General features: G+C 44.7%; 1 protein-coding gene across 2 annotated transcripts in view; it reads right to left on the bottom strand.

The window, feature by feature from the left end:
- Positions 1-2,290: 2,290 nt before the first annotated feature.
- The window catches only part of KCNB1 (potassium voltage-gated channel subfamily B member 1), a 131,897-nt gene continuing 114,186 nt past the window's right edge, over positions 2,291-20,001 (bottom strand). For both annotated transcript variants that reach the window (XM_087750153.1, XM_087750152.1), the window contains exon 3: positions 2,291-7,630. In XM_087750153.1, coding sequence (XP_087606279.1) covers positions 5,609-7,630 — 2,022 coding nt within the window. In that variant the 3' untranslated portion in view covers positions 2,291-5,608. The remainder of the gene's footprint in view (positions 7,631-20,001) is intronic.

Raw genomic sequence — 20,001 nt, 5'->3', positions numbered from 1 at the left:
TTATCTCATGGACTTTTTATTCAATTTATGTGATGGTACAGCTATAAAGGAGCAAGGAAGATCATTAAGTAAGCAGGTACATGGACGGACTTTACCGTAACGAAATCCAAATCCGGTCCCTTTCTGAACGTGTACATTTAGGGTTTTTATTCCCCCATAATTTTTTCTCATTTCCTGATTTTGTCTGGGACTGAAAGTAGAAATTCTAAAACCCAGTGGGAAATGAAAGTCTTGACCCTTCTTTTTTAACCCAGGAAAAACTCTCTCAAAGGTGGGAGCTTTGCCTGAGCATCATAAGGTCACCGCCTCAAAATAAGAGCCTGAATTTTGATGCTTATCCCAACTCCATTGTAATTATTAGGACAGTCAGATTCAAATCCTGTCTCTTCTTTATGCTCTCAGCTTAATCAACGTAAATCTGGAAAAACTCCACTGAAGTCCAGGCTATGGCTAACGCTGAAGCCAGTGGCATTCGCTGATATTGACGCTGCCATAACCAAGGGCAGAGTCTGGCCCGCGTCTCTGTTTCTCAGAAGGAACATCTTAGTTTCCAAAGCCAGTCCCTGGTTATTTTTAAGTACCACAAACAGGAAAAATACAAAAACATGACAACATCGGACAAACTCAATGACCTTTCGCAGACGCACTTCCAGGAGGGATGTTGCAGGTGTTTTTTCAGAACAAAAGAAAATAACGACAACAAAAAGGTTAGGGGATCAGCTATGTAAATGAACACCAAGAAAGCATCTAATATATTATTCTGTAATACAAAAAGAAGAAATCTGACTTGATTGCCCTATTATAAATTTGCTAAAAATACAGATATATATTTATATTTTTATATATATATAACTTTTTTTTTTTTAAATCTGAACAGAAAAATAGACTACTCTGGAATGCATGAAAGTCACATGACTTTTCCATACATCAGATACTTATAAAGCCAACACAATGGCAAACAGAAGGTACAGAGGTAACTAGAACATCTGTACTTTATTCAAGAACTAGTTAAAGCCATATTCTCCCCAAGTGGGTGATCCTAAAGCAACCTAAGGTAACACTTGGTCAGTCTGATTACCGTAAGCAGAAGTGACTGGCCAAACATGAAGAAGTTGGAGCTAATTTGGAGTTGCCGGGGAAGCCCACCTCCCCATCTCGCTCCCGACTGAGCTGCACAGGAGGGCATCCCTGCCACGTGGTCTCCATCGCTCGGCTACTTATTCAGTAATTCTACTATTCGCTTTAAAATGAGGTGTTAAAAACTATTGGAGATCATGGTATGTGGAGCTTACCGACAGAGAGAGAACCTGGCTTTAGAAACCTTGTCTTTGCAATGAGTTTTAAATACCCTTGTTATTTACTATAAACTGTACCAGTCATAATTCTGTCAAGACATAAATATACAATAGGTACAAATATTAACAATACATTACAATTTTACAGAAGAGAATACTGTTTTCCTTAGAAATGTGTATCTTATTAGCTGCAAGGGAAGAAAAGGCTACAGTTTATCACAGCCATAGTTGCCAAAGAAACCGACCGCCTCGGATGTGTTTCTGCGTGACTTGCACAGACAGATATTCCCCGGCATTTGACACACGGCATGTTCAGGAAGGGAATGTGCGTTCCGCGGGTTTTCTTTTCCTCTTTTTTTTTTTTCCTTCTTCTACCTTTATTGACTCTCGAACCTTTCAGAAAAATGTGGATTTCACAGGAGACTGTTTTGTTTCTTTTTTTTTTTTTTTCCCGTAAGTGTGCTTAGGTGAAGTTTCTAAGAAAAGGCACTGAGAAATCTACTGCAATGTGACTGCTGTTTTTCTCTGTTCAAGGCTAAAACTCAAAGGATCTTTGCCTCCTGGTTAAGAAAACTGCACCCATTCCTTCCGCATATATATATTTTCTATATATATTTATATATATGTATTAAAAACGATGTTGATGGCGTAAGATACAAGCAAGCACAGACGTCACACATACATAGTCCTTTCAGATACGATGTCTTCTGCAGCAGCAGGTGAAACTCTGTCAGCTTGCTTGATACACGATGCACAGTAAATTCGCAGACCTGAATGCCAAATAGCAGTGATTAAACTGCATGCCTTAGCTCGATGCAAGAGATATTGTATATTCTCCCCGCCTGTTATGAGCTTTGGGAAACATGTATCAAACAAACTATAAAACGAAATAGTCTTTCTAGTGTCTATAGGATTTGGTGAGCGTTATGTTTTCAAAGCACTGCCTTTCCTTTTGTAATGAGTACAGATTTAGTCTACCATAGCTTTATGTTAGAGTAGATTTCCCAGTGCTTACATTATATATATGTGTATTATGCAGACACACACATATATAGATACATACTTCATATTCAGACTTTATTTCATTAAAATAAATTAAACATACTTCCTTTTTAACTGGGCACAAAATGAGAGCTACATCTTCATACACAAATAAGAAAGAAATGCTCTTCAAGCATATTATATGCTTAATTTCATATTATTTGCTTTCTATAAGAAATCTATAGGACTTTGGCTATTCAGACTTAAAAGGTAGATTTTTAATGATACTTTTGAATTTGGCTTTCAAAAGTGACTCAATAAAATGCTACTTTAAAGGTAGGACTAAATAGATGATATAAGGTGTGTGTCGTGAATGATCACACAAGGCAGACAGAGGGCCTTTGGTTACAAGGAGAGTTGCACCAGTTGATTATCAGTTAAAAAATGATAGAATTGTTGATCTATACATTTTTGTCAGTGCCATCTATAAACCAAATACATCAATTTGGATGAGAGTGTGGTAAATACTACACTATATGGCTATATTTAAATATGTTCACTTTCGTGATATGTAAAATATGACTTTTTTTCCACATGAAAGCATCAGCTCTAAAAATATTTAACTTGGAAATCGCTATTACTTACTTTATAAAAAAAAAAAATTCCCTGATTTTTCTTCTTTTTACATTTGTGCTGATGGCAGACATGAATGATCACTGAAACATAGAGATTATGTTAAGACTGTTCTCTTTAAAATTTCTCATTGCCGCTCTATGGCCTCAGAAAGCCACAGAATAAATCAGTATTTAAAGCTTAACTGCTGGAAAGTCACTTTACTTTTTCGTGACGACTCAATCTTAACTAATATCTCAGCAACACATCGGTTCCTCTAAGTACACTTGTATTTACTATGGCCAAATCCTAAAGTCCTTCACCAGGCAAAGAGCCCACTCAGAGCAACGGTGGTTTTGGCTGAGCGAAGGCAGAGTAAAAGCTAACGAACCTCAGGAATTGGCCCTGCGTAAATACTCTGGAGAGTATCGTCTGTACGCATGGGTGCCTCGAACTTGTTTTGCGTACCTCCCGCGTCACTCTTTGCATGGCACGAGGCCTCTTTCGCTGCCGGCGGGCTAATTCGTGAGGTGGTGGCTCAGGTCTTACTCACACCTCCCCCAGGGTCTCGCCTTGCTGGGACGCAAGGGCGACATCTGAGCGGGTACCTCGGGCTGCGTCCCACCGCCCGGGGATGGGGTCGGCTGAGCAGAGCAGAGTTAACTCCAACACGTGTACAGTTTTGTGCCAAGGAGAGACCTAACAAAGCTATCATCATAACCCATAATAGCTCCTAAAACATATATGTGCTTATTGCTTTTGTCCGTACATGCTGCATTCACTATTACGGATTACAGACAGAAGTACTGTACAGCTTGGACGGACAGACATTTACATTCAGGACTAACCAACGGCTTTTTTTTTTACAATAGGAAGGAACAAAACGCAGTGGACTCGAGCGGCTCGGGGTCTTCCTCCCGCCTGTGCGCCTCCGCTCCCGCGTCCCGTGTCTCAGCACGTCCCCGGACCTGCTGCATGCAGATTGTTACGCGCCCCGGCAGGTACTCAGAAATAGGTCAGGAAACGCTTATTGACAGAGTTATTTACAGTTGAGTTTTACAGTAGAAACAGAGAACAACATAAAAGATTACCATCACAGTTATCACAGGACAGGCTGTGACTTGCTACAGGCGTGTAACAAATCACGGTCACGACAGGAGGCACAAATTAAAATAGTGCTTGGTTAAAGTGCTTGATTGTTACACTCTGCTATCCTACTCCAGCATCGCAACAACAACAACAAAAAGTCAACGTAAAGTGCTTTTCCCCCCCGAGATTAAAAACCAAAGACAAATTATTTCCTACACAATTTGACATAACTTTATTGAAACAATAATATTTTAAAAACCTAGGCTGGTGGCTGCTAGTTCTGTTCATTTAAAATGGTCAGATCTTTTTTTTTCTTTTTTTTTTTTCTTGTTTCGTTTAAAAATGACTGGATGTTATTAAAACGTCAGGCCTGATTCTCCTGTCTCTCGCAGCTGCTTCGTGCCGCAGCTTTGCAGGAGCCTCTCCTGCCCGACCTCCTCGCGAGAGAGAGCACAGCCAGGCCCGGGGCGGGTCGCTAACGAATCCCTCTTTTTGCATATTTATGTAACGCTTGCATATCTTTCACCGCGCCGCTCGGGCGCAAAAAGCTTCAGACCGACCGGTTCCTCTCCTACGCCAAGGGCGAGACTTTGGCTGATGCCTCAAGTCGGCGTGCGGGCGGGAAGGGGAGGCCCGGGGAGCCGTCCCGGTACCCCCGCCACGTGCCGCAGGGGCCAGCCGCAGCGTCAGCGCCGCCGCCGCACTCGGCCATCCCCACGGGGCAGGGCAGCGAGCATCTCCCTTCCGCGGAGGGGTAGGGCGAGAGCTGAGCTCTCCTTCCAGCCCTACGCTCCCCGGCACCGGGAAGGGGGTCTGGCTGCGATGCCTCCAGAGATTCCTGCTTCTGCATGGCTCTTTCACACCTTCCCAGCGTGGGCTGTGGGTCCCCTGAGGGCCACGCGCTGGCCCTGGGGCAGGTATCGATTTTTAGCAGAGGGTAAGTGCAAGTTTCACTATGTCCTAGGGGATGTTTGGAATTAGATACAAGTGGTGCAACTCACCCTGCTGATATTTCAAAAGAAAACGTCAGGTCCTACAGGATATCGTATTGTTAAACACACACAGAGCATTTTAATAATTGGTTTCTCTAGACCGTTATTTGTTTTAAATGGTTTTCACTTGGATTTCCCAATAATGCAAGTGTTCCCTGTTACCTTTAGACATAATATCCATCAGAGAAAGCTGTAGATGGGGAACAGCTGCCCTGAAGCAGTGAGCATTGTGTTTTTGATAGCTTTATACCAACCCCAGCAATTTATTCCAGAGTTCAAATCTGGCTGCCTTGGCATCCTTTATGGAACTAATGCAAATCAGATGTTAATATTTCCAAAAGGAGCTCTAGCCTTCAAGGGGAATGGATGGATATTTGGTCACATTGGCTTCACTGGACAACATGAAAGGAGATCAATGTGTGATCATGATTTGCAGTCCTTATTTTTGACTGATGTGGGCAACGTCTTTAGAGTTGTTTCAGAGAAGGACATTTTCACAAACCCACACTGGACCTCCCCCAGACTTTTAGAAACATGTGGCTTGTTTCAGCCAAGTTCATGCCATGCAGAAGCTCTTTTTTTTGTGTTGACTGTAAAGACATTCCTGTAAACTTTCCGTAAGTTCTTTTGGAGCCCATCTCAGATGCTTTGATCATGTGTGTTAGCATGTCCTCCGCTGCCTGGTAATACATGGACTTCTGGGGAAATGTGATTTTCTAGTCTGACAGTCTCTTGATTGCCCTGGGTTCTTCCAGTGATACCTTCCATAGAGTAAATGCAGTTTTGCCCTATCAGCTTAGGGGAGGTGGGTAAAGCAGCAGCTTCTAGATGGTTCTTCTCTGTTCTATAAACATTATCCTTTTGCTTTAGATAGCCACTGTTTGTAACATTGTACTTGGGACTCACATTTCCGGGCGGACTTGTATCATAAAGCAGCTGACCTTCATCATCAGTGTCAGCATCTATGTATTTGTGTATACCGGCATCGTGGAAGTTGAAAGCTATGGCTGTCTGCGTCTCTGGTGACTTTGGGGGTGTTCGCGCACTCGCTGTTGTGTAGATCGAGGTTTCTGGGCTCATGAGAGATCTGTCAGAGAGTAAGGAATTATCTGTGGAAGCAGCAGCAGCTCCCCTGCTCTTGAGAGGGTCTGGATATATTCTCAGTACATTTGATGCTGGTACTAATGTGCTGGTGTCCTCTTCCATGAAGTTGACTTTCAGAGATCTTAGTTTTAAAGGGTTACTGGCCTTTATGGAGCTTTTGGGACTTTCTATGAAAAAAGCAGAACGGTGGCTGCCTTCGGAACTTGGGTTCGTTTCCACAAATCTGGCACCACTCCCCTCTGGCCTGCTCTGCTCCTGAATCACGTTAATGCCACCTTTGCAGGGAAGGGTAGCGAGCGGGCTGTGGGAAAACCTCCCAGAGTCAGGGAACTCCGCTGCGCAACTTATGAAGCTGTCAATGCTGGACATGCTCCTCATGTCAACGATCCCATCAGTGCGAGTCGTCAGCAAGGGCACCATAGGGCCAGGAAGGGTTTCCATTTCTAGCTCTTCCTTTTGCTTCCCAGGTTGACTTGACTCTTTAGTATTAAGGTTTGGCTGGGACTGAGTCTTTGCCATTTTGTTGTACATGTCCTCTAGCTGTTGGACATTCAGGTGCTGGGGACTTGAAGATGACCTGGCTTTTTCTGGAGATCCTTGTTCCTTAGTTTCAAAAGATTTACTAGAGCTAGTTTCAGAGAGTGTTCTCTTGGTCCATTTCCATTTGCTGGGAGACAAATGATTGTCCTGAACTTTATCCTTTTTGGCTATGCTTTCTCCATTCTTTTCAACCACAATGTCCATGAGTTCTATACTACGGGCAAACGCATCCTTCATGTTCATGGAAACAATACTGCCGTTCCTTTTTGCTCTTTCAAGAGCTTCCCTGCGCTTAATGGCTTTCTCCTGCCTCTTCTGCTCTTTGTAGAACTCAGAGAAGTTATTGACAATAATTGGGATGGGAAGAGCAATCACCAGCACTCCAGCAATGCAGCACAGTCCTCCTACTATTTTACCTAAAAGTGTTTTGGGGTAGATGTCTCCGTAGCCTACTGTTGTCATGGTGATTGTTGCCCACCAGAAAGAAGCTGGGATGCTCTTGAATTTTGTATCATCCTCGTCCTTTTCTGCAAAAAACACTAAACTCGAAAAGATCATAATGCCCATGGCCAAAAACAAGATGAGTAATCCAAGCTCATTGTAACTCCTCCTCAGTGTAAACCCCAAGGACTGTAAACCCGTTGAGTGCCGGGCGAGCTTTAGAATCCGGAGTATCCTCATAATCCGAAATATTTGGACCACTCGTCGTACATTTTGGAACTGAAGTACACTTTTATTGGATTCTGTGAGGAAGATAGTGACATAGTACGGTAAGATAGCTAGCAAATCAATAGCATTCAGTGGGCCTTTGAAAAACTTCCATTTCTTAGGCGAGGATAGGAATCGCAAGAGGTATTCCATTGTAAACCATGCAATGCACACCGCTTCCACGTGGGCAAGTTGGGGATTATCTGTGGTCTGCCCAAATTCATCCACGCCTTGTAGTTCAGGAAGTGTGTTAAGGGACAAGGCAATTGTAGATAGTACAATAAACATGATGGAAATGATTGCCAAAATCTGGAAAGGAAAGAGAAAACAGTGAGTTCATCTCAGAATATATTACGCTATCTATCATTGCCATTAACGCATGGCTGTATTTCCACGTACACATTTCAAGACTAATTTTGCTCTTAGTACACAGAAGCCAGATAACCAATGCATCCTGAGGTGGTTTTATTTTGGAAGCTGCTTCAGTTATGTCAGATGCATAAAGGAGATAAAGCATCTACTTCAACTCCTGTGCCTTCATCTCTGTATAGTCAGGGAACACGTACCAAGCAGCTAGGATGCCAGGAGGGCTGTGAAGCAGTTCACAGCAGGAGCTTTTGATTAACTACTAATTAGGTGCCCAACAAAGCCCATCTGGACAACAGGCTCTGAAATCTAAGCAAGAAGGAACACAATTGTGAATGCAAGATTCGATCAGAGCGATGTTCTCCACTTAATGCACAGTTACATCTGTAATTTTGGGTGCCTATGGCTAATTACAGAGATGTGTGTACAGTTCTACTACATATAAATGTACAAGTAATATACTCTTTTTTAATGACTCATCTCTAATTTGAAACTTGATGGTTGTGAAATACATGAAAACTTTACCAAGCTTTCTAAAACATTTTGAGCTCTGAGCTACTCTGCATGCGCCCGACTGGCCATCCTAGCTCCTCATCGCAACCAGGGGAAAGAGCAAACTCATCCAGGCAAACCAAACTGCACAACACTGAGACAGTCAAGGCAGGGCAGTTCCAACCACTGGAGACCTCATCCATTATCAGAAACGAGCTCTTGGGCTAAAGAGTGCAATGAGAGGAGAAGGGTCTGCAGTGAGCAGCCTCTCTAAAAACCCACATAAATCTGATCAGATCCTGGGCCACCGACTCTATGCAGAGCCAGAAAGCGTGAAGCACTAGATTAGTGTATTTTCAGCTTTCAGATGGTGTAGGCAGGCTGTCCTTCCATACCTGTTTTATATAGACATTAATGCTATACTTTCCAGTTTCCCTAATTATATCTTCTTTTAAAGTCATTTTAGGGAAGTTTAAGAGCTGACAGACAATTTGAGGAATGTTTTTTTCTACTAGTGAATTCTTTCTCTAGTTTGTTAATTGGGTGGGATTATATCTAGTTTCTTAGGTTACTGCCAAAATACAGCAATGATTTCAAAATACACGTATATGTGACTAATGTTTTATGTATTCATTTCAGGGTAAGCTGGTCCCTTATGCTCGCTTTTCTCCTGCTTGATAGAAAAGCAGCATGAAATCAATTGCAACGTATGCGCATGATGACTAGATACACAATATTAAGCAATGAATTATAAAATGTATGACAAGAGTTCTGCATCATGAATTGCAAATCTGGCACATTCCCTCCTTGCCCATATAACTAGATTTTAGGTTTCCTCACAGTGACCTTTCTCAGCCAGCCTCACAATACCAGAATATCCACAGTTACCACCTCAGGCACTGGAAAAAGAAATTCTTGCAGGATTTCTCTTCAGCCAAGCCCAGCACAGACGTCCTAACAGTCAGGAAATATCAGACTTCTGAACATTGATCCCTAAATGGGCAGGCACTACAGTGGAACAAGCCTTGCTGCTGTAGCAGAAACAGGCAGATGCAATACGGTTCAGAAACACTGTGGTCTTCTCAAGAAGAGCCTCACCTCTTCTCCAAAGCTGAAAGGCAGAAATGGTCTACAAAGGCTGGAAGATTCACTTGAATTAAATTCATATAGCAAGCTTAAGTTATGGCTTTAGAAGAAAAGCCCATATACCTTCAAAAAATCCAAATTTAAGGAAAGTGTTTCAATTTTGAAATTTTGATTTCAACAAGTGTTTTAAAATGCACTTGCTGTTAAGAAAATCCCTTCCAAATCAATGTAATAAAATAATTTACCTCTTAACTCACTAAAATGTACTATATAACTTTGATTTGTACATATCACTGCAGACCTAGTAATTTAATCTGAAGAATGAGATTTGACTAGAAATAAAAATTAGCTCCATTAAACACTCTGGTTTCATTGTCTAAATTGGATTAAATGGAAGAAGTGAACTGTGCAAATGGCCTCCTATGCAATGTTCTAGGACCGGGAATTTTAGAATACCCTCACTTTCAGTTACTAAATTGTTACCAGGAAAAATGCTGGGAAGATTCCTTTTCTTTTTTAAAAAGGTTGCCTAAAAGAATGTTTGTTGTTAGCTATGCTGTGCTGTGCACCCTCCTCACAGTGTTAATGCGCCTTTCGTCGCCTCCTCGCTGCCCTCCTTTTCCATAAATTTGCTGCTGAAATACGAACAACCCCACAACAACTCGTGCCATGAGGGGTTTGCCTTGTTAGAGACTTCTCAGGCCAATGAGCTGCGGGAAAGACTTGAGAGGTGCAAAAAAGTAGGAAGAACCATGGGATGAAGAGAAGTAGAGAGGGACACAGGGAAAAGTGCCTGAACTTCAAACTCAAGAGAATAAAATGTAAAAGTCAAGTGTCTCATGGTGAAGTGGGCAGAAATTTAGATGTTACCTACTTCTGCATGGTTGGTTGTTTCAAAAGACCATCTCCTGAAGACTAGGTAATACCCCTGAGAAGCGGGGAGTCTGATTTGCTTTCCTAGAAGGCTCTTTCAGTGTTTTTGCTGTCATTTCTTTGTTTACAGCCCAAGAATTCTGAAGGTGTTTGGGATGTTTTCAATGCTAATTTCATTTTTTTTGCTTGGGTTTATCTCTGCCCACTACACACAGAAGGGCTTATTTGTAGACTTAGATGTACCTAGTGTGTTTTATCTCCTTCACTTTCAGTGTAAATATTAACACTCCATCTTTATTCAGTGGATGGCATCCAGCAGCAGTAATTGGTGTCAAACCTTCTGTTTCCTTTGATATACCTTCCTGCTTTGAAGATCAAGGCAATGCCACATGAACATAAATTTGAAAACTAGGAGAACTGAGGGTAAAATTTGTTTTTGGTTTAGCAGATTTAGCCATGGAGCTAAGCAATAAACAGAGAGAGACATTTATCATTTCTCCCACAAGTTGCAGCAAGATGTCACATGTGCTCCTAAGATACAGATTTTCCCCCTTATTGATCTACTGCACTCATTCATCTTTGGGAATCTTGTCAGGCTAAGAAAAACTTCTAAATGCCAGTTGACTATCCTCAGGTATTCAAAGCACTTTTCAGTTGGAAAGTACAAAAAAATGGGAGATGAAATATCTCCAGCGGGGTTTAGAGGATCCTTCTCCTTCTCTAAAGCATACCTTGTCCTGGTAGCATCCACCATCCAGCAAAAACCACCCAAGGAGCAGTTGTCCACAGAAAACTGGATCCAGCTGCTGCTGTCAGGCATTAACATTGCATTCAGTGGTGCAGGGCTCTGTCCCAATGTATTTACAAGTCTGGGATTTCAGATTATAGAAATCACCTTCTGTCTGTCTAATAAGGTTTCCTATCTTGGCCATACTGAACCTCTAGCTTGGCAGCTTTCGTATTTTCCACTGTCAGTAATGAGAGACAGAAAGCTGAAGGAAAGACATTTGTACCACCAGGAACTCCTCTAGAGATGCTCTGTGGCAGGCAGCTTTTTCATTTGATTCCTGGCCTTTCCTCCTTCCTCTTCCAGGTTCACTTCTCTTTAACAAGAAAAGCCAATGGGACGAATTCGGACTTGAGCAGGAATGATCCCTCTGCAGTGAATGAGGCTCCAGCTGCTTAGGCAAGCGGTCACTGGAAAAAAGTGCCCGTTGTCCCTGCTCCAGAGCACTGACCCAAACCCTCGCTGCTGAGTCAGCTGCTTGAAATGGAAGCAAACATGGGGAGAGGGCCTCCTGCCGTAGCACTAGTTTTCATGACTCATTAAAAAACACACAACACGGCCTTGTGCTGGTGAAAAGTTTTGGGCTGGCAGTCAAAGAGCTGAGGCTGAACAGCATCAAACACGGAAAGGTCCCTAGAGCACAGGCTTGGACTTGCAGGAGGAACAGGGATGGCAAAGTTAAGCGTCGGGGGCCTGTTAGATTTTGTGAGTGCTGTACCCCACTCCTAGGTCTTGCTGCTGGCTTATCTGACATATGTTGACTTGTTAAGGGGGCTGGGGAAGGCACCTCCAATATCACTGCAGGCACATCCAGAGCTTCTGACTTGGATGCCCCGTGTCTGCAGTAGATCCTATAAAACACCCAGCTAAAACAATGGAAAAGCTTGCAGCCTAAAATGTGGAGGCATCAGAAAAAGACTGGGAGGCACAAAAGGCTGAAATGACTGGGCTGAAGACAGTGGCAGGGGCGGGTGAGGGAATCCATGTACTTCTGGTGCCACATCCATGAGAGCTGATCTCCACTGTCCTCACGTGGGCTCCATTAGAGCTAACGACAGGAGCCCTGACAGGCCAGGTCTTACCGGGTGGGTATCCACAACAGAGCATCACAGACACTCCTTAAACCGCTCATAAAGCTGACAGGGTTTAAGACTAGTTTTTCCCTGCAGAGTTCTCAGACCATTTCTACCCACAGATCGCATGAGAGAAGCCGTGTAGTTCCCTTCCTCTCTGCTTCTGGATTTACTCTTACATTTCACCTGTAGCAACACACCACAAATTGTGAAATTCCCATCAGGTACTTTTCTAGGTGTCTTGCAGAGGGGATTGGATGAGCTCCTAATGACAGCAGCGGCTTGTAGTGCAAGTCTCAGTAGGTATGGGCAGGATTCCAGAAAAAACCTTCTCCTCCACTAAATTGACTGTTTCACAAAGATTTTTATTGAGTGAATCTCTGGATTGCTGCTATGGTTCCTTTGTGAAAGCTAAATAACCCAAGGACAGGCAGGGCAAGATTTTGAATGAATTTAAAGCAGTTGCCTCGAAGTGATTAGCATGATTGTACATCCATGCTGGTTATTACACATGCAAATGAGACAAGCAAGCTGATTACGTGAGTAAGTGTAGCCAGTTGGTGTGCAACTGCTACTTCCTGAGGCACGATGGATGTGCCATGCTTGCAAGCCATTAATTCCCATCTCCTCCAAAATCCCCTCAAAAAATAGGCAGGCAGCCTCTACCAGACACCTTTCAGGAGATAGCCACCTGCACTGGGCCTGATCCTGCTGGCTGGGTGAGAGTGGCCCCAGGGATTCCTCCTGTGTGTTGGCAAGGTCTGTGCTCATCCCTGGGGAAAGAGGGCTCCCGCAAAGAAGCCAGCCTGTCCAGAAATTTCCCGCCTCTCTCTTGAGCTTGTGGTAGCAGCAGTCTGTGGGCAGCAAAACTGTGCGTGCCACCCCCAGACAAGCACAGAGCGGGGTAAGTTTTAGGCAGCAGGGACTAACGCAGCATTTAGGTTTGGTGATACTTATTCCTTGATTATCTGTTCTTTGCACTGCTAAAGACCCTAACTAAGGTCAAGGCATAAGACCGGAGACTTTCAAGGCCATTAAAATTAATGGGAATTGGCTGTCCAAATCCCATAGATGGCTCTAAAATCTCAGTGTAAGCATCTGAGATTTATCTGCTCATGGCAACATGCCCTATACTTTTTCTGTCTTCATACTCAGTAATGAAGCCGATATAGCAAGGAGAAGGGGTGGTGTGTGGGAGAGAGTAGGAGGGTGTTTGAATATAGATTCAATATTCTTAGAAATACGATGAGGAAATTGTTATGTAATCAAGAAGTTCAATAATGGTTTTGTCTAATGCGCTTTTTTAGCTCCATCAAGGCCTGCAGAATAAACTTGGCATCAGGACCAGGTTTCATTCATATGCTCCATTTACTAAGGGATTTTTCCTGCAGCCCCCTACTTCCCCAAGCAAACAATATACTTTGAGTCAGACTGTCCAGCTCCATCCTGCCATGCCTATGCCAGCCTCTGCCTTCCCAGGCTCTCAGAAACAGAGAGCACAGTGTATTTTGAGCGATATCCCACGTGCTGCACAGCGCAGAAACAGATGGAGAGTTCCTTAATCTCCTCCCTGCTTCGTTCTGCATGGGAATAACGTCTCCTGCTTATGGCAGCTATACATGTCTACGGTATTTATTGACAGGGACTTGTTTTAGGAAACACCTCTTCACTAGAAAATGCCTATTTATTCATTAACTAAAAGAGTTTGCAGAACACGGTCACTTCTGATGTCGTGATTCTGACCATTGGGCTTGCAGGATGGTTTTTCTAGAAAACGCTGAGGCCATAATGAAAGGTAACACTTGCTTCTTGGGTCATGACAAGAAGCTGAGGCCAAACTTGGGGATAGGGTTTCAAGGGAAATACAGAGAGCCTGTAATCTGCTTTTTCATGTGGAAGGATGTTAAGATGCAAAGTACCGCCTTGAATCTCCAAAATCCTTAAGTCCCACTGATTCCCGTGGAATATAAACCCACGCTTAAGAGTTTTCCCTGGTCTAGGACTTTACTTGCCACTTCTGCATCCTGCCCCGGGGGGGTCCTTGAGACCCTTCGCACCAGGAGCTCTGTCCTCTGGAGGGGTAGGACCCTGCACACGCCAGCTCACTCACATGCCGTGGTGCCCCCAGAGACCGTGTCCACAGTCTGTGAGAATGTAAACTCCTCTGCTCTTCTGTAAGCACTACTGCATAGTATAAAATCCATAAAACCAAAATGAAGATAAAACCATCTATATTTTTACTTTGGAAATACACAAGATCTTAATTTTGACATTGCCTGGAAAAGCACAGATTGAATAATGGTTAATTATTTGATTTCAGTTATAGCTGCAATCATTTTATCTGTTGAGAGAGTATGTCTATTTGGTTTAAAAGGGGATACAATACTTCTGCTGATTATATGTCAATGTTTCGTTTGCCTACAGGCACCCAGAGAGCTGCAGCTACAACTGCTGCTGACTAAGCTAAAGTGGGCAGAAAAGTAGCCTTCAGGCATGGCTGCCTGTAAATTCCTTAATGCTGTTAAGAACATGTTTAGTTGTCAGAGAGCTATCAAGCCGCATTAAATGATAAATGGTGTCAGTCTTCCTTCTGAGCAAAGCCCAGATGCAAATGGTGTGCTGGAGAAGAAAATGATAAATGAATGAAAATACTGAAAAGGCAAACTTCAAAAGCATACGCTGCCTTTAGACATCAGTGCAGCGATAGTGCTCAAGAGAGGATGGGAGGGGAGCATCTCTCCTATTTCTGCTGCCGCTAGCATGGGGAAAATCAAAAAAAGAAAACAAATGCACGGCACACGAAAGCTGAAGTTTCCCATTTTGCTCCTGGCCTTGCCTTCTTCCCAGGAAGACTGCAACCCCACTGTATCGGGTCTGCATAGCAAGATTTTGGTAGTGGGGGGCTACAGCGGTGGCTTCTGTGAGAAGCTGCCAGAAGCTTCCCCCATGTCCGACAGAGCCGATGCCAGCCGGCTGCAAGACGGACCCACCACTGGCCAAGGCCGAGCCCATCAGCAATGGTGGTAGCGCCTCTGTGATGACATATTTAAAAAAGGGGAAAAAACCCCTGTGCAACACCAGTAGCAGTTGGAAGAGAGGAGTGAGAATATGTGAGAGGAACAGCCCACAGCCACCCAGGTCAGTGCAGAAGGAGGGGAGGAGCTGCTCCAGGCGCCGGAGCAGAGATTCCCCTGCAGCCCCTGGGGAAGCCCATGGTGAGGCAGGCTGTGCCCTGCAGCCCATGGAGGTCCATGGTGGAGCAGATCTCCACCTGCAGCCCGGGGAGGACCCCACGCCGGAGCAGGGGGGTGCCCGAAGGAGGCTGTGACCCCGTGGGAAGCCCGTGCTGGAGCAGGCTCCTGGCAGGACCTGTGGCCCCGTGGAGAGAGGAGCCCAGGCTGGAGGAGGTTTGCTGGCAGGGCTTGTGACCCCGCGGGGGACCCACGCTGGAGCAGTTCATGAAGAACTGCAGCCTGTGGGAAGGACCCACGTTGGAGCAGTTCGTGGAGGACTGTCTGCCGTGGGAGGGAGCCCACACTGGAGCAGGGGCAGAGCGTGAGGAGTCCTCCCCTGGGGAGGAAGGAGTGGCAGAGACAGCGTGTGATGAACTGACCACAACCCCCATTCCCTGTCCCCCTGCGCCGCTGGCGGGGAGGAGGTAGAAAGTACTGCGAGTTATCCAGCCCTGACAGCACCGGACAGACCCAAACTGTTTGCATGTCCTCCCTGCACATTCATGCAGATAAACCTTACTGACATCCTCATGCCGTGGCAGCATGCTCTGCTCAGGCCTCGCACGCCAGAAGATGATATACGCTCCCAAGGAGGGCTCCAGCCGCGGCAGCCCCTGCTCTCCCCAGCTCCCTGCCAGCCTGACCCCGGGGTCTCCCTCGCGAGCGCTCCTACCATCACCCTTCCCAGCCCTCTTGCCTGACCCACTACGTTCTTCATCATGCTCAGACATTCCCACCCTTTATGCCATGCAAAACACTGTTCTTGGAGCACAGAAGTTGGAATGGCAGTGTGATATTGCACAGCCTGGTCTTTCCCTGGAAGACAACTAAAGAGACAGACCCTAATGGTGAACCCCCCCCAATGCACAGAACATCCCACCTGCTCTTCAACCCTCTGCACCACAGCGAGTCATTAGCTGTTATCAGGCTCCAGAGCACCTACCCAGACAAAACCTTCCCTCCAGCTTGGTGCTCCCCTTTCAGGTACATCTCCCATTCCTGCTATCTATCTTGCATTCAAGTAGACAATGGTTTGGATTCAGAAAAATAAAAAATAAAACAAAATGAATGCCTTAACCCTCAGCACTGGTGAATGCCTGGGAACTGCTCTTCAAGATGCTTTTGTGATTTTACCCTGCACCAGAAAGAGAAAATGCTCGTGATCAACTCCCACTGTCCCAAGCAGTCTGCTCAGCCTCAGGCACTATTTACAGGGGATGCTGAACTTAAAGTGTTGGAGTTTGCTGGAGTAGTTGTGGGAGGGTTGTTTTGTTTGGTTTTTTTTTTTTTTTAATGGTTAAATTCAATCAGGAATGTGCCAAGATAGCATGAAATCAACCAAATGTAATTAGAGCAAAAACTATTAGCCTGATTGCTAAACCAGTCTTCCTCTCATGAATATGCATTAGAATAATTGATATTAATCCTTTTCAAATCTGAGGCACATTAGTCCTGCATATTATAGTGTGGAATTTTTTGGAAGACTAAACCAGTTCCACTGCCGCTTTCTCACCAAAAGGTATAATTAGTTTTGCTGCAGGGAGATTTACCCAGTCAATGATACCATACCAGGTTGCCACGTAGCGAGGAAATTAGAACAGAGCTCAAGTGATGTTTTGTCTGCAAGAATGGTGACCTGTTTAACATTTTTTCCATAAATGTGTTAGGAGAAGTGGCAAATCCGGTTACCAGCATCAGCCACGCTAATGACATTATGAAGAGACAGGGAAGTCTGCTGGAACAGTAAATCCCTATAGATAAAGGCAGTGGCAATATCCTCTACCTGTTTAATATGTTTGACGCCAGCAGGGCCCCGCTGCCTGAGTGTCTGAGCATTTCAGGAGGCTGCTCCTAAGGGCTGACTTCAGCTTATTGGGACCGCTGCACCTGGGCTCCTTCTGCAGGTCATGGGAGGTTTCCCCAGTGGGTCTCAGAGGTTTTTTTTCCATTCACACTTGGAACAAGGGCACAAAATTCATGCTGAGGCACTTTTCTGCCTCACAAGCTGGGGGAGATGTACTCCTTTAGGGAGACAAATCCTCCTGCACCGTGGGTGCAGCCTTTGCCCAGGCTGCACAGCCCCAGAGTTTGCCCGTACACTTGCAGCCTGATATAAGAGCAGCTTTGGTGGCATATATCGCACTGATGACAAAGCCCTGGGCTCACACAAGGGATTACAGCTGTTAATGGTTTATTCCTTGCAAGTAGCCTGCAAGGAAATTGAATATCAGCACCCCTCTTATTGCAAAAGAGACATATGAAGCCTGCGGGTTGTGGGAAACATCTCTGCAGGATCCCTCCAAGCTCTCGGCGCCTTCCTAGTTCTTAGTCCTTTATTCTGGTAAAACCTCTCGTTTTCCTGATCAGCTTCTTTGCTCTCCATCATGCCCACACTTACCTTCATGTTCGGCAGGCAGGCTTTGTATCAGACAGAAGGGCTTTGATGCAGGGACACGTCCACACGCGGGCCCACCCTTCCCAAGCCTGGGTTCCCAAGGGTTTTCCTCTAACTACAGCAGAGCATGGAGCCCTTGGTGAGGGCTTTGGCACAAAGTGAATGAAGTGTTTTAATCTCAAGCGCAGATGGTTCTTCTCTTTGTAAGCACTAAACACTGGATTAGATATCGCATATTTAATAAATAGCAACAACTGTATACAAACTGTGTACAAAAACAGCTAAAAGCTAATCCTTGGCAATTAATTATTCATACTAGTATGAGGCCTTAGCAAGTGGTAAGTAGAGACCGTAGAAGCAGAATCTGTTACAACACAAAAGCCAGCTATACATCAGCATTTCAACAGGAGAGTTTGATCTCAGCTCAGTAAGCCAATTTTGACGCATTCTAGCTATAAATATAGAGGATGAAACTGAAATGTGGAGATGTATTCTTTGTTGGGTTTTTTGTTGCTGTTTTGGGAGATTTTTTAAATTTATTTTTATTTTTTAAAGTCTCTGTTCAGCTCAGAAAAAGTTCAAACTCTTTGAAGTGTTGGCTGGCAATCTGGGAACACTCATTCCCGTGCTCGCTGACTTCTGGACGTGGACATGACAGTAAGCCTATCCAAACCACAAGAAATAAACACCTACTCCAGATAGGCCTTGGCTTTCTGATAGCTTTGAAATCTCTTATGATAGCCTCTCCTCTGTTACTGCATGCCAGCATGCTCCCAACAGACGCTGCACAGGCAGGCCAGCCATGAGAAACACATCACACCGTGCAGCCCCTTCCTTCTCTCATTCCCTCCTCGGCACAGACCTCGGAGATCACCCCGCTGCTGCCACCCTCCCAGGGTGCTCGGCAGAGGCTCTTTGATGGTGCCTGAGAGCTACATTTACAAGAACTTACTTTTTCTTTACCACGCCTTTCGCAATGCTCAGGGGACTGCAGAAAACCAGGTGGACAGAAAGACATTTAAAAAAAGGGGGGGAAAGGAAAAGGAAAAGGAAAAGGAAAAGGAAAAGGAAAAGGAAAAGGAAAAGGAAAAGGAAAAGGAAAAGGAAAAGGAAAAGGAAAAGGAAAAGGAAAAGGAAAAGGAAAAGGAAAGCCACTCTGTCCATTTGGATAGGGAGCAGAGCTGGGTTTTATACTGTTTCTTGGGGGCTTTTGGTTGCTTATTTTTAGTGGTTGTTTTACTGATGTTTTTGCCCTTTACCCTAATAAAAGTCACCTGAAACTGTTTGAAAAATGCAGGCGTGCTGCCTTTTAGTGGATGTTTACTGAAAAGAGGGGAGGGGAGGAGGCAAGGTTTCCTGTAAGTGGCAGCTGAACGGTGCCAGGTGGTACATCATATTTAATCCATGTGCAGAATAGGAAAGACCAGCATTGAAGATTAAGGGAAATTATACACTTCACTGGGTTTTAGTGCATTTTTCAGTTGCCTTTTTTTTTGTTTGGGCTTTCTATGTTAATATAGGATGATACCACGCTACATACTGGCTGGCAGAAATTAATCTTGTCACGAATTTACTTCTTTGAAAGGCTGAGCCTTCCTGAGCTCTTAATTTGAGCTGATTTGACTGTCTCATTATCATAGCAGCAGATTTTGGAATAGCAAAGTTGAACCTTACTTGAACTTGCTGGCTACATTAGCACTGTTTTTCTTTCTCCTCCCCACCTCCATCCATGAATAATAATACCCAGTATCGCCTTTTTTTTTTTATCCTACCGAGGCTTCCTAGTAACTGTTTGCTAAACAAACGCACGCTAACATGGCGCATTGGGGGAGAAGCATATTAAAGAGCCTGAGTTTTGTTTGCCAAAGATAGAACTTGTCATTCCAGGGAAACGCTCCGTTTTGATGTCCTGGGAAACTCGGGATTTTCTGTCAAGCACGTGGTCCCGTTATCTCGCACATCGAGCAGACTGTAAGCACGACAGCTTTGGGGCTTGCAAAACACATACCGCGTGTGGACTGGGGCCAGGTCACTTCTTTTTTGTGTTTCTGTTCTGAAATGTCACTGCAGTTCAGCTGAACAGTCCTCCTCTGGGCCCACTGTTTTCCTCTCGGAGCGTGGCTCTGCTTGACTCATCCTGCTGTGGTTCCTGAGTCGCTGCAGGGAAGCAGCTCTACCGTCGTTTGGATGTTTCGATTAAGGCTCTGCTTGGCCAGCAGAAAATAACCTGTCCCTCTAAACACACGCGGGCTGTGACATGTCTAACCTCCGAGTGCCACTGTCCCTGCAGCAGAGGCACCCGTCCCTTCCATCTGCAATAACTTTCTTTGGAAAGAGAGGGCGGGTCTGCAGAGGCCGTGCCCCGGGGAGAGACT

This window comes from Nipponia nippon, unplaced genomic scaffold, assembly GCF_047370975.1.
Source record: "Nipponia nippon isolate SJK-2023a ecotype South Korea unplaced genomic scaffold, ASM4737097v1 scaffold_13, whole genome shotgun sequence".
NCBI classification, from domain to species: Eukaryota; Metazoa; Chordata; class Aves; order Pelecaniformes; family Threskiornithidae; genus Nipponia; species Nipponia nippon.
The sequence above is the reverse complement of the archived record's forward strand: the minus strand, read 5'-3'. Positions and strand labels throughout refer to the sequence as shown.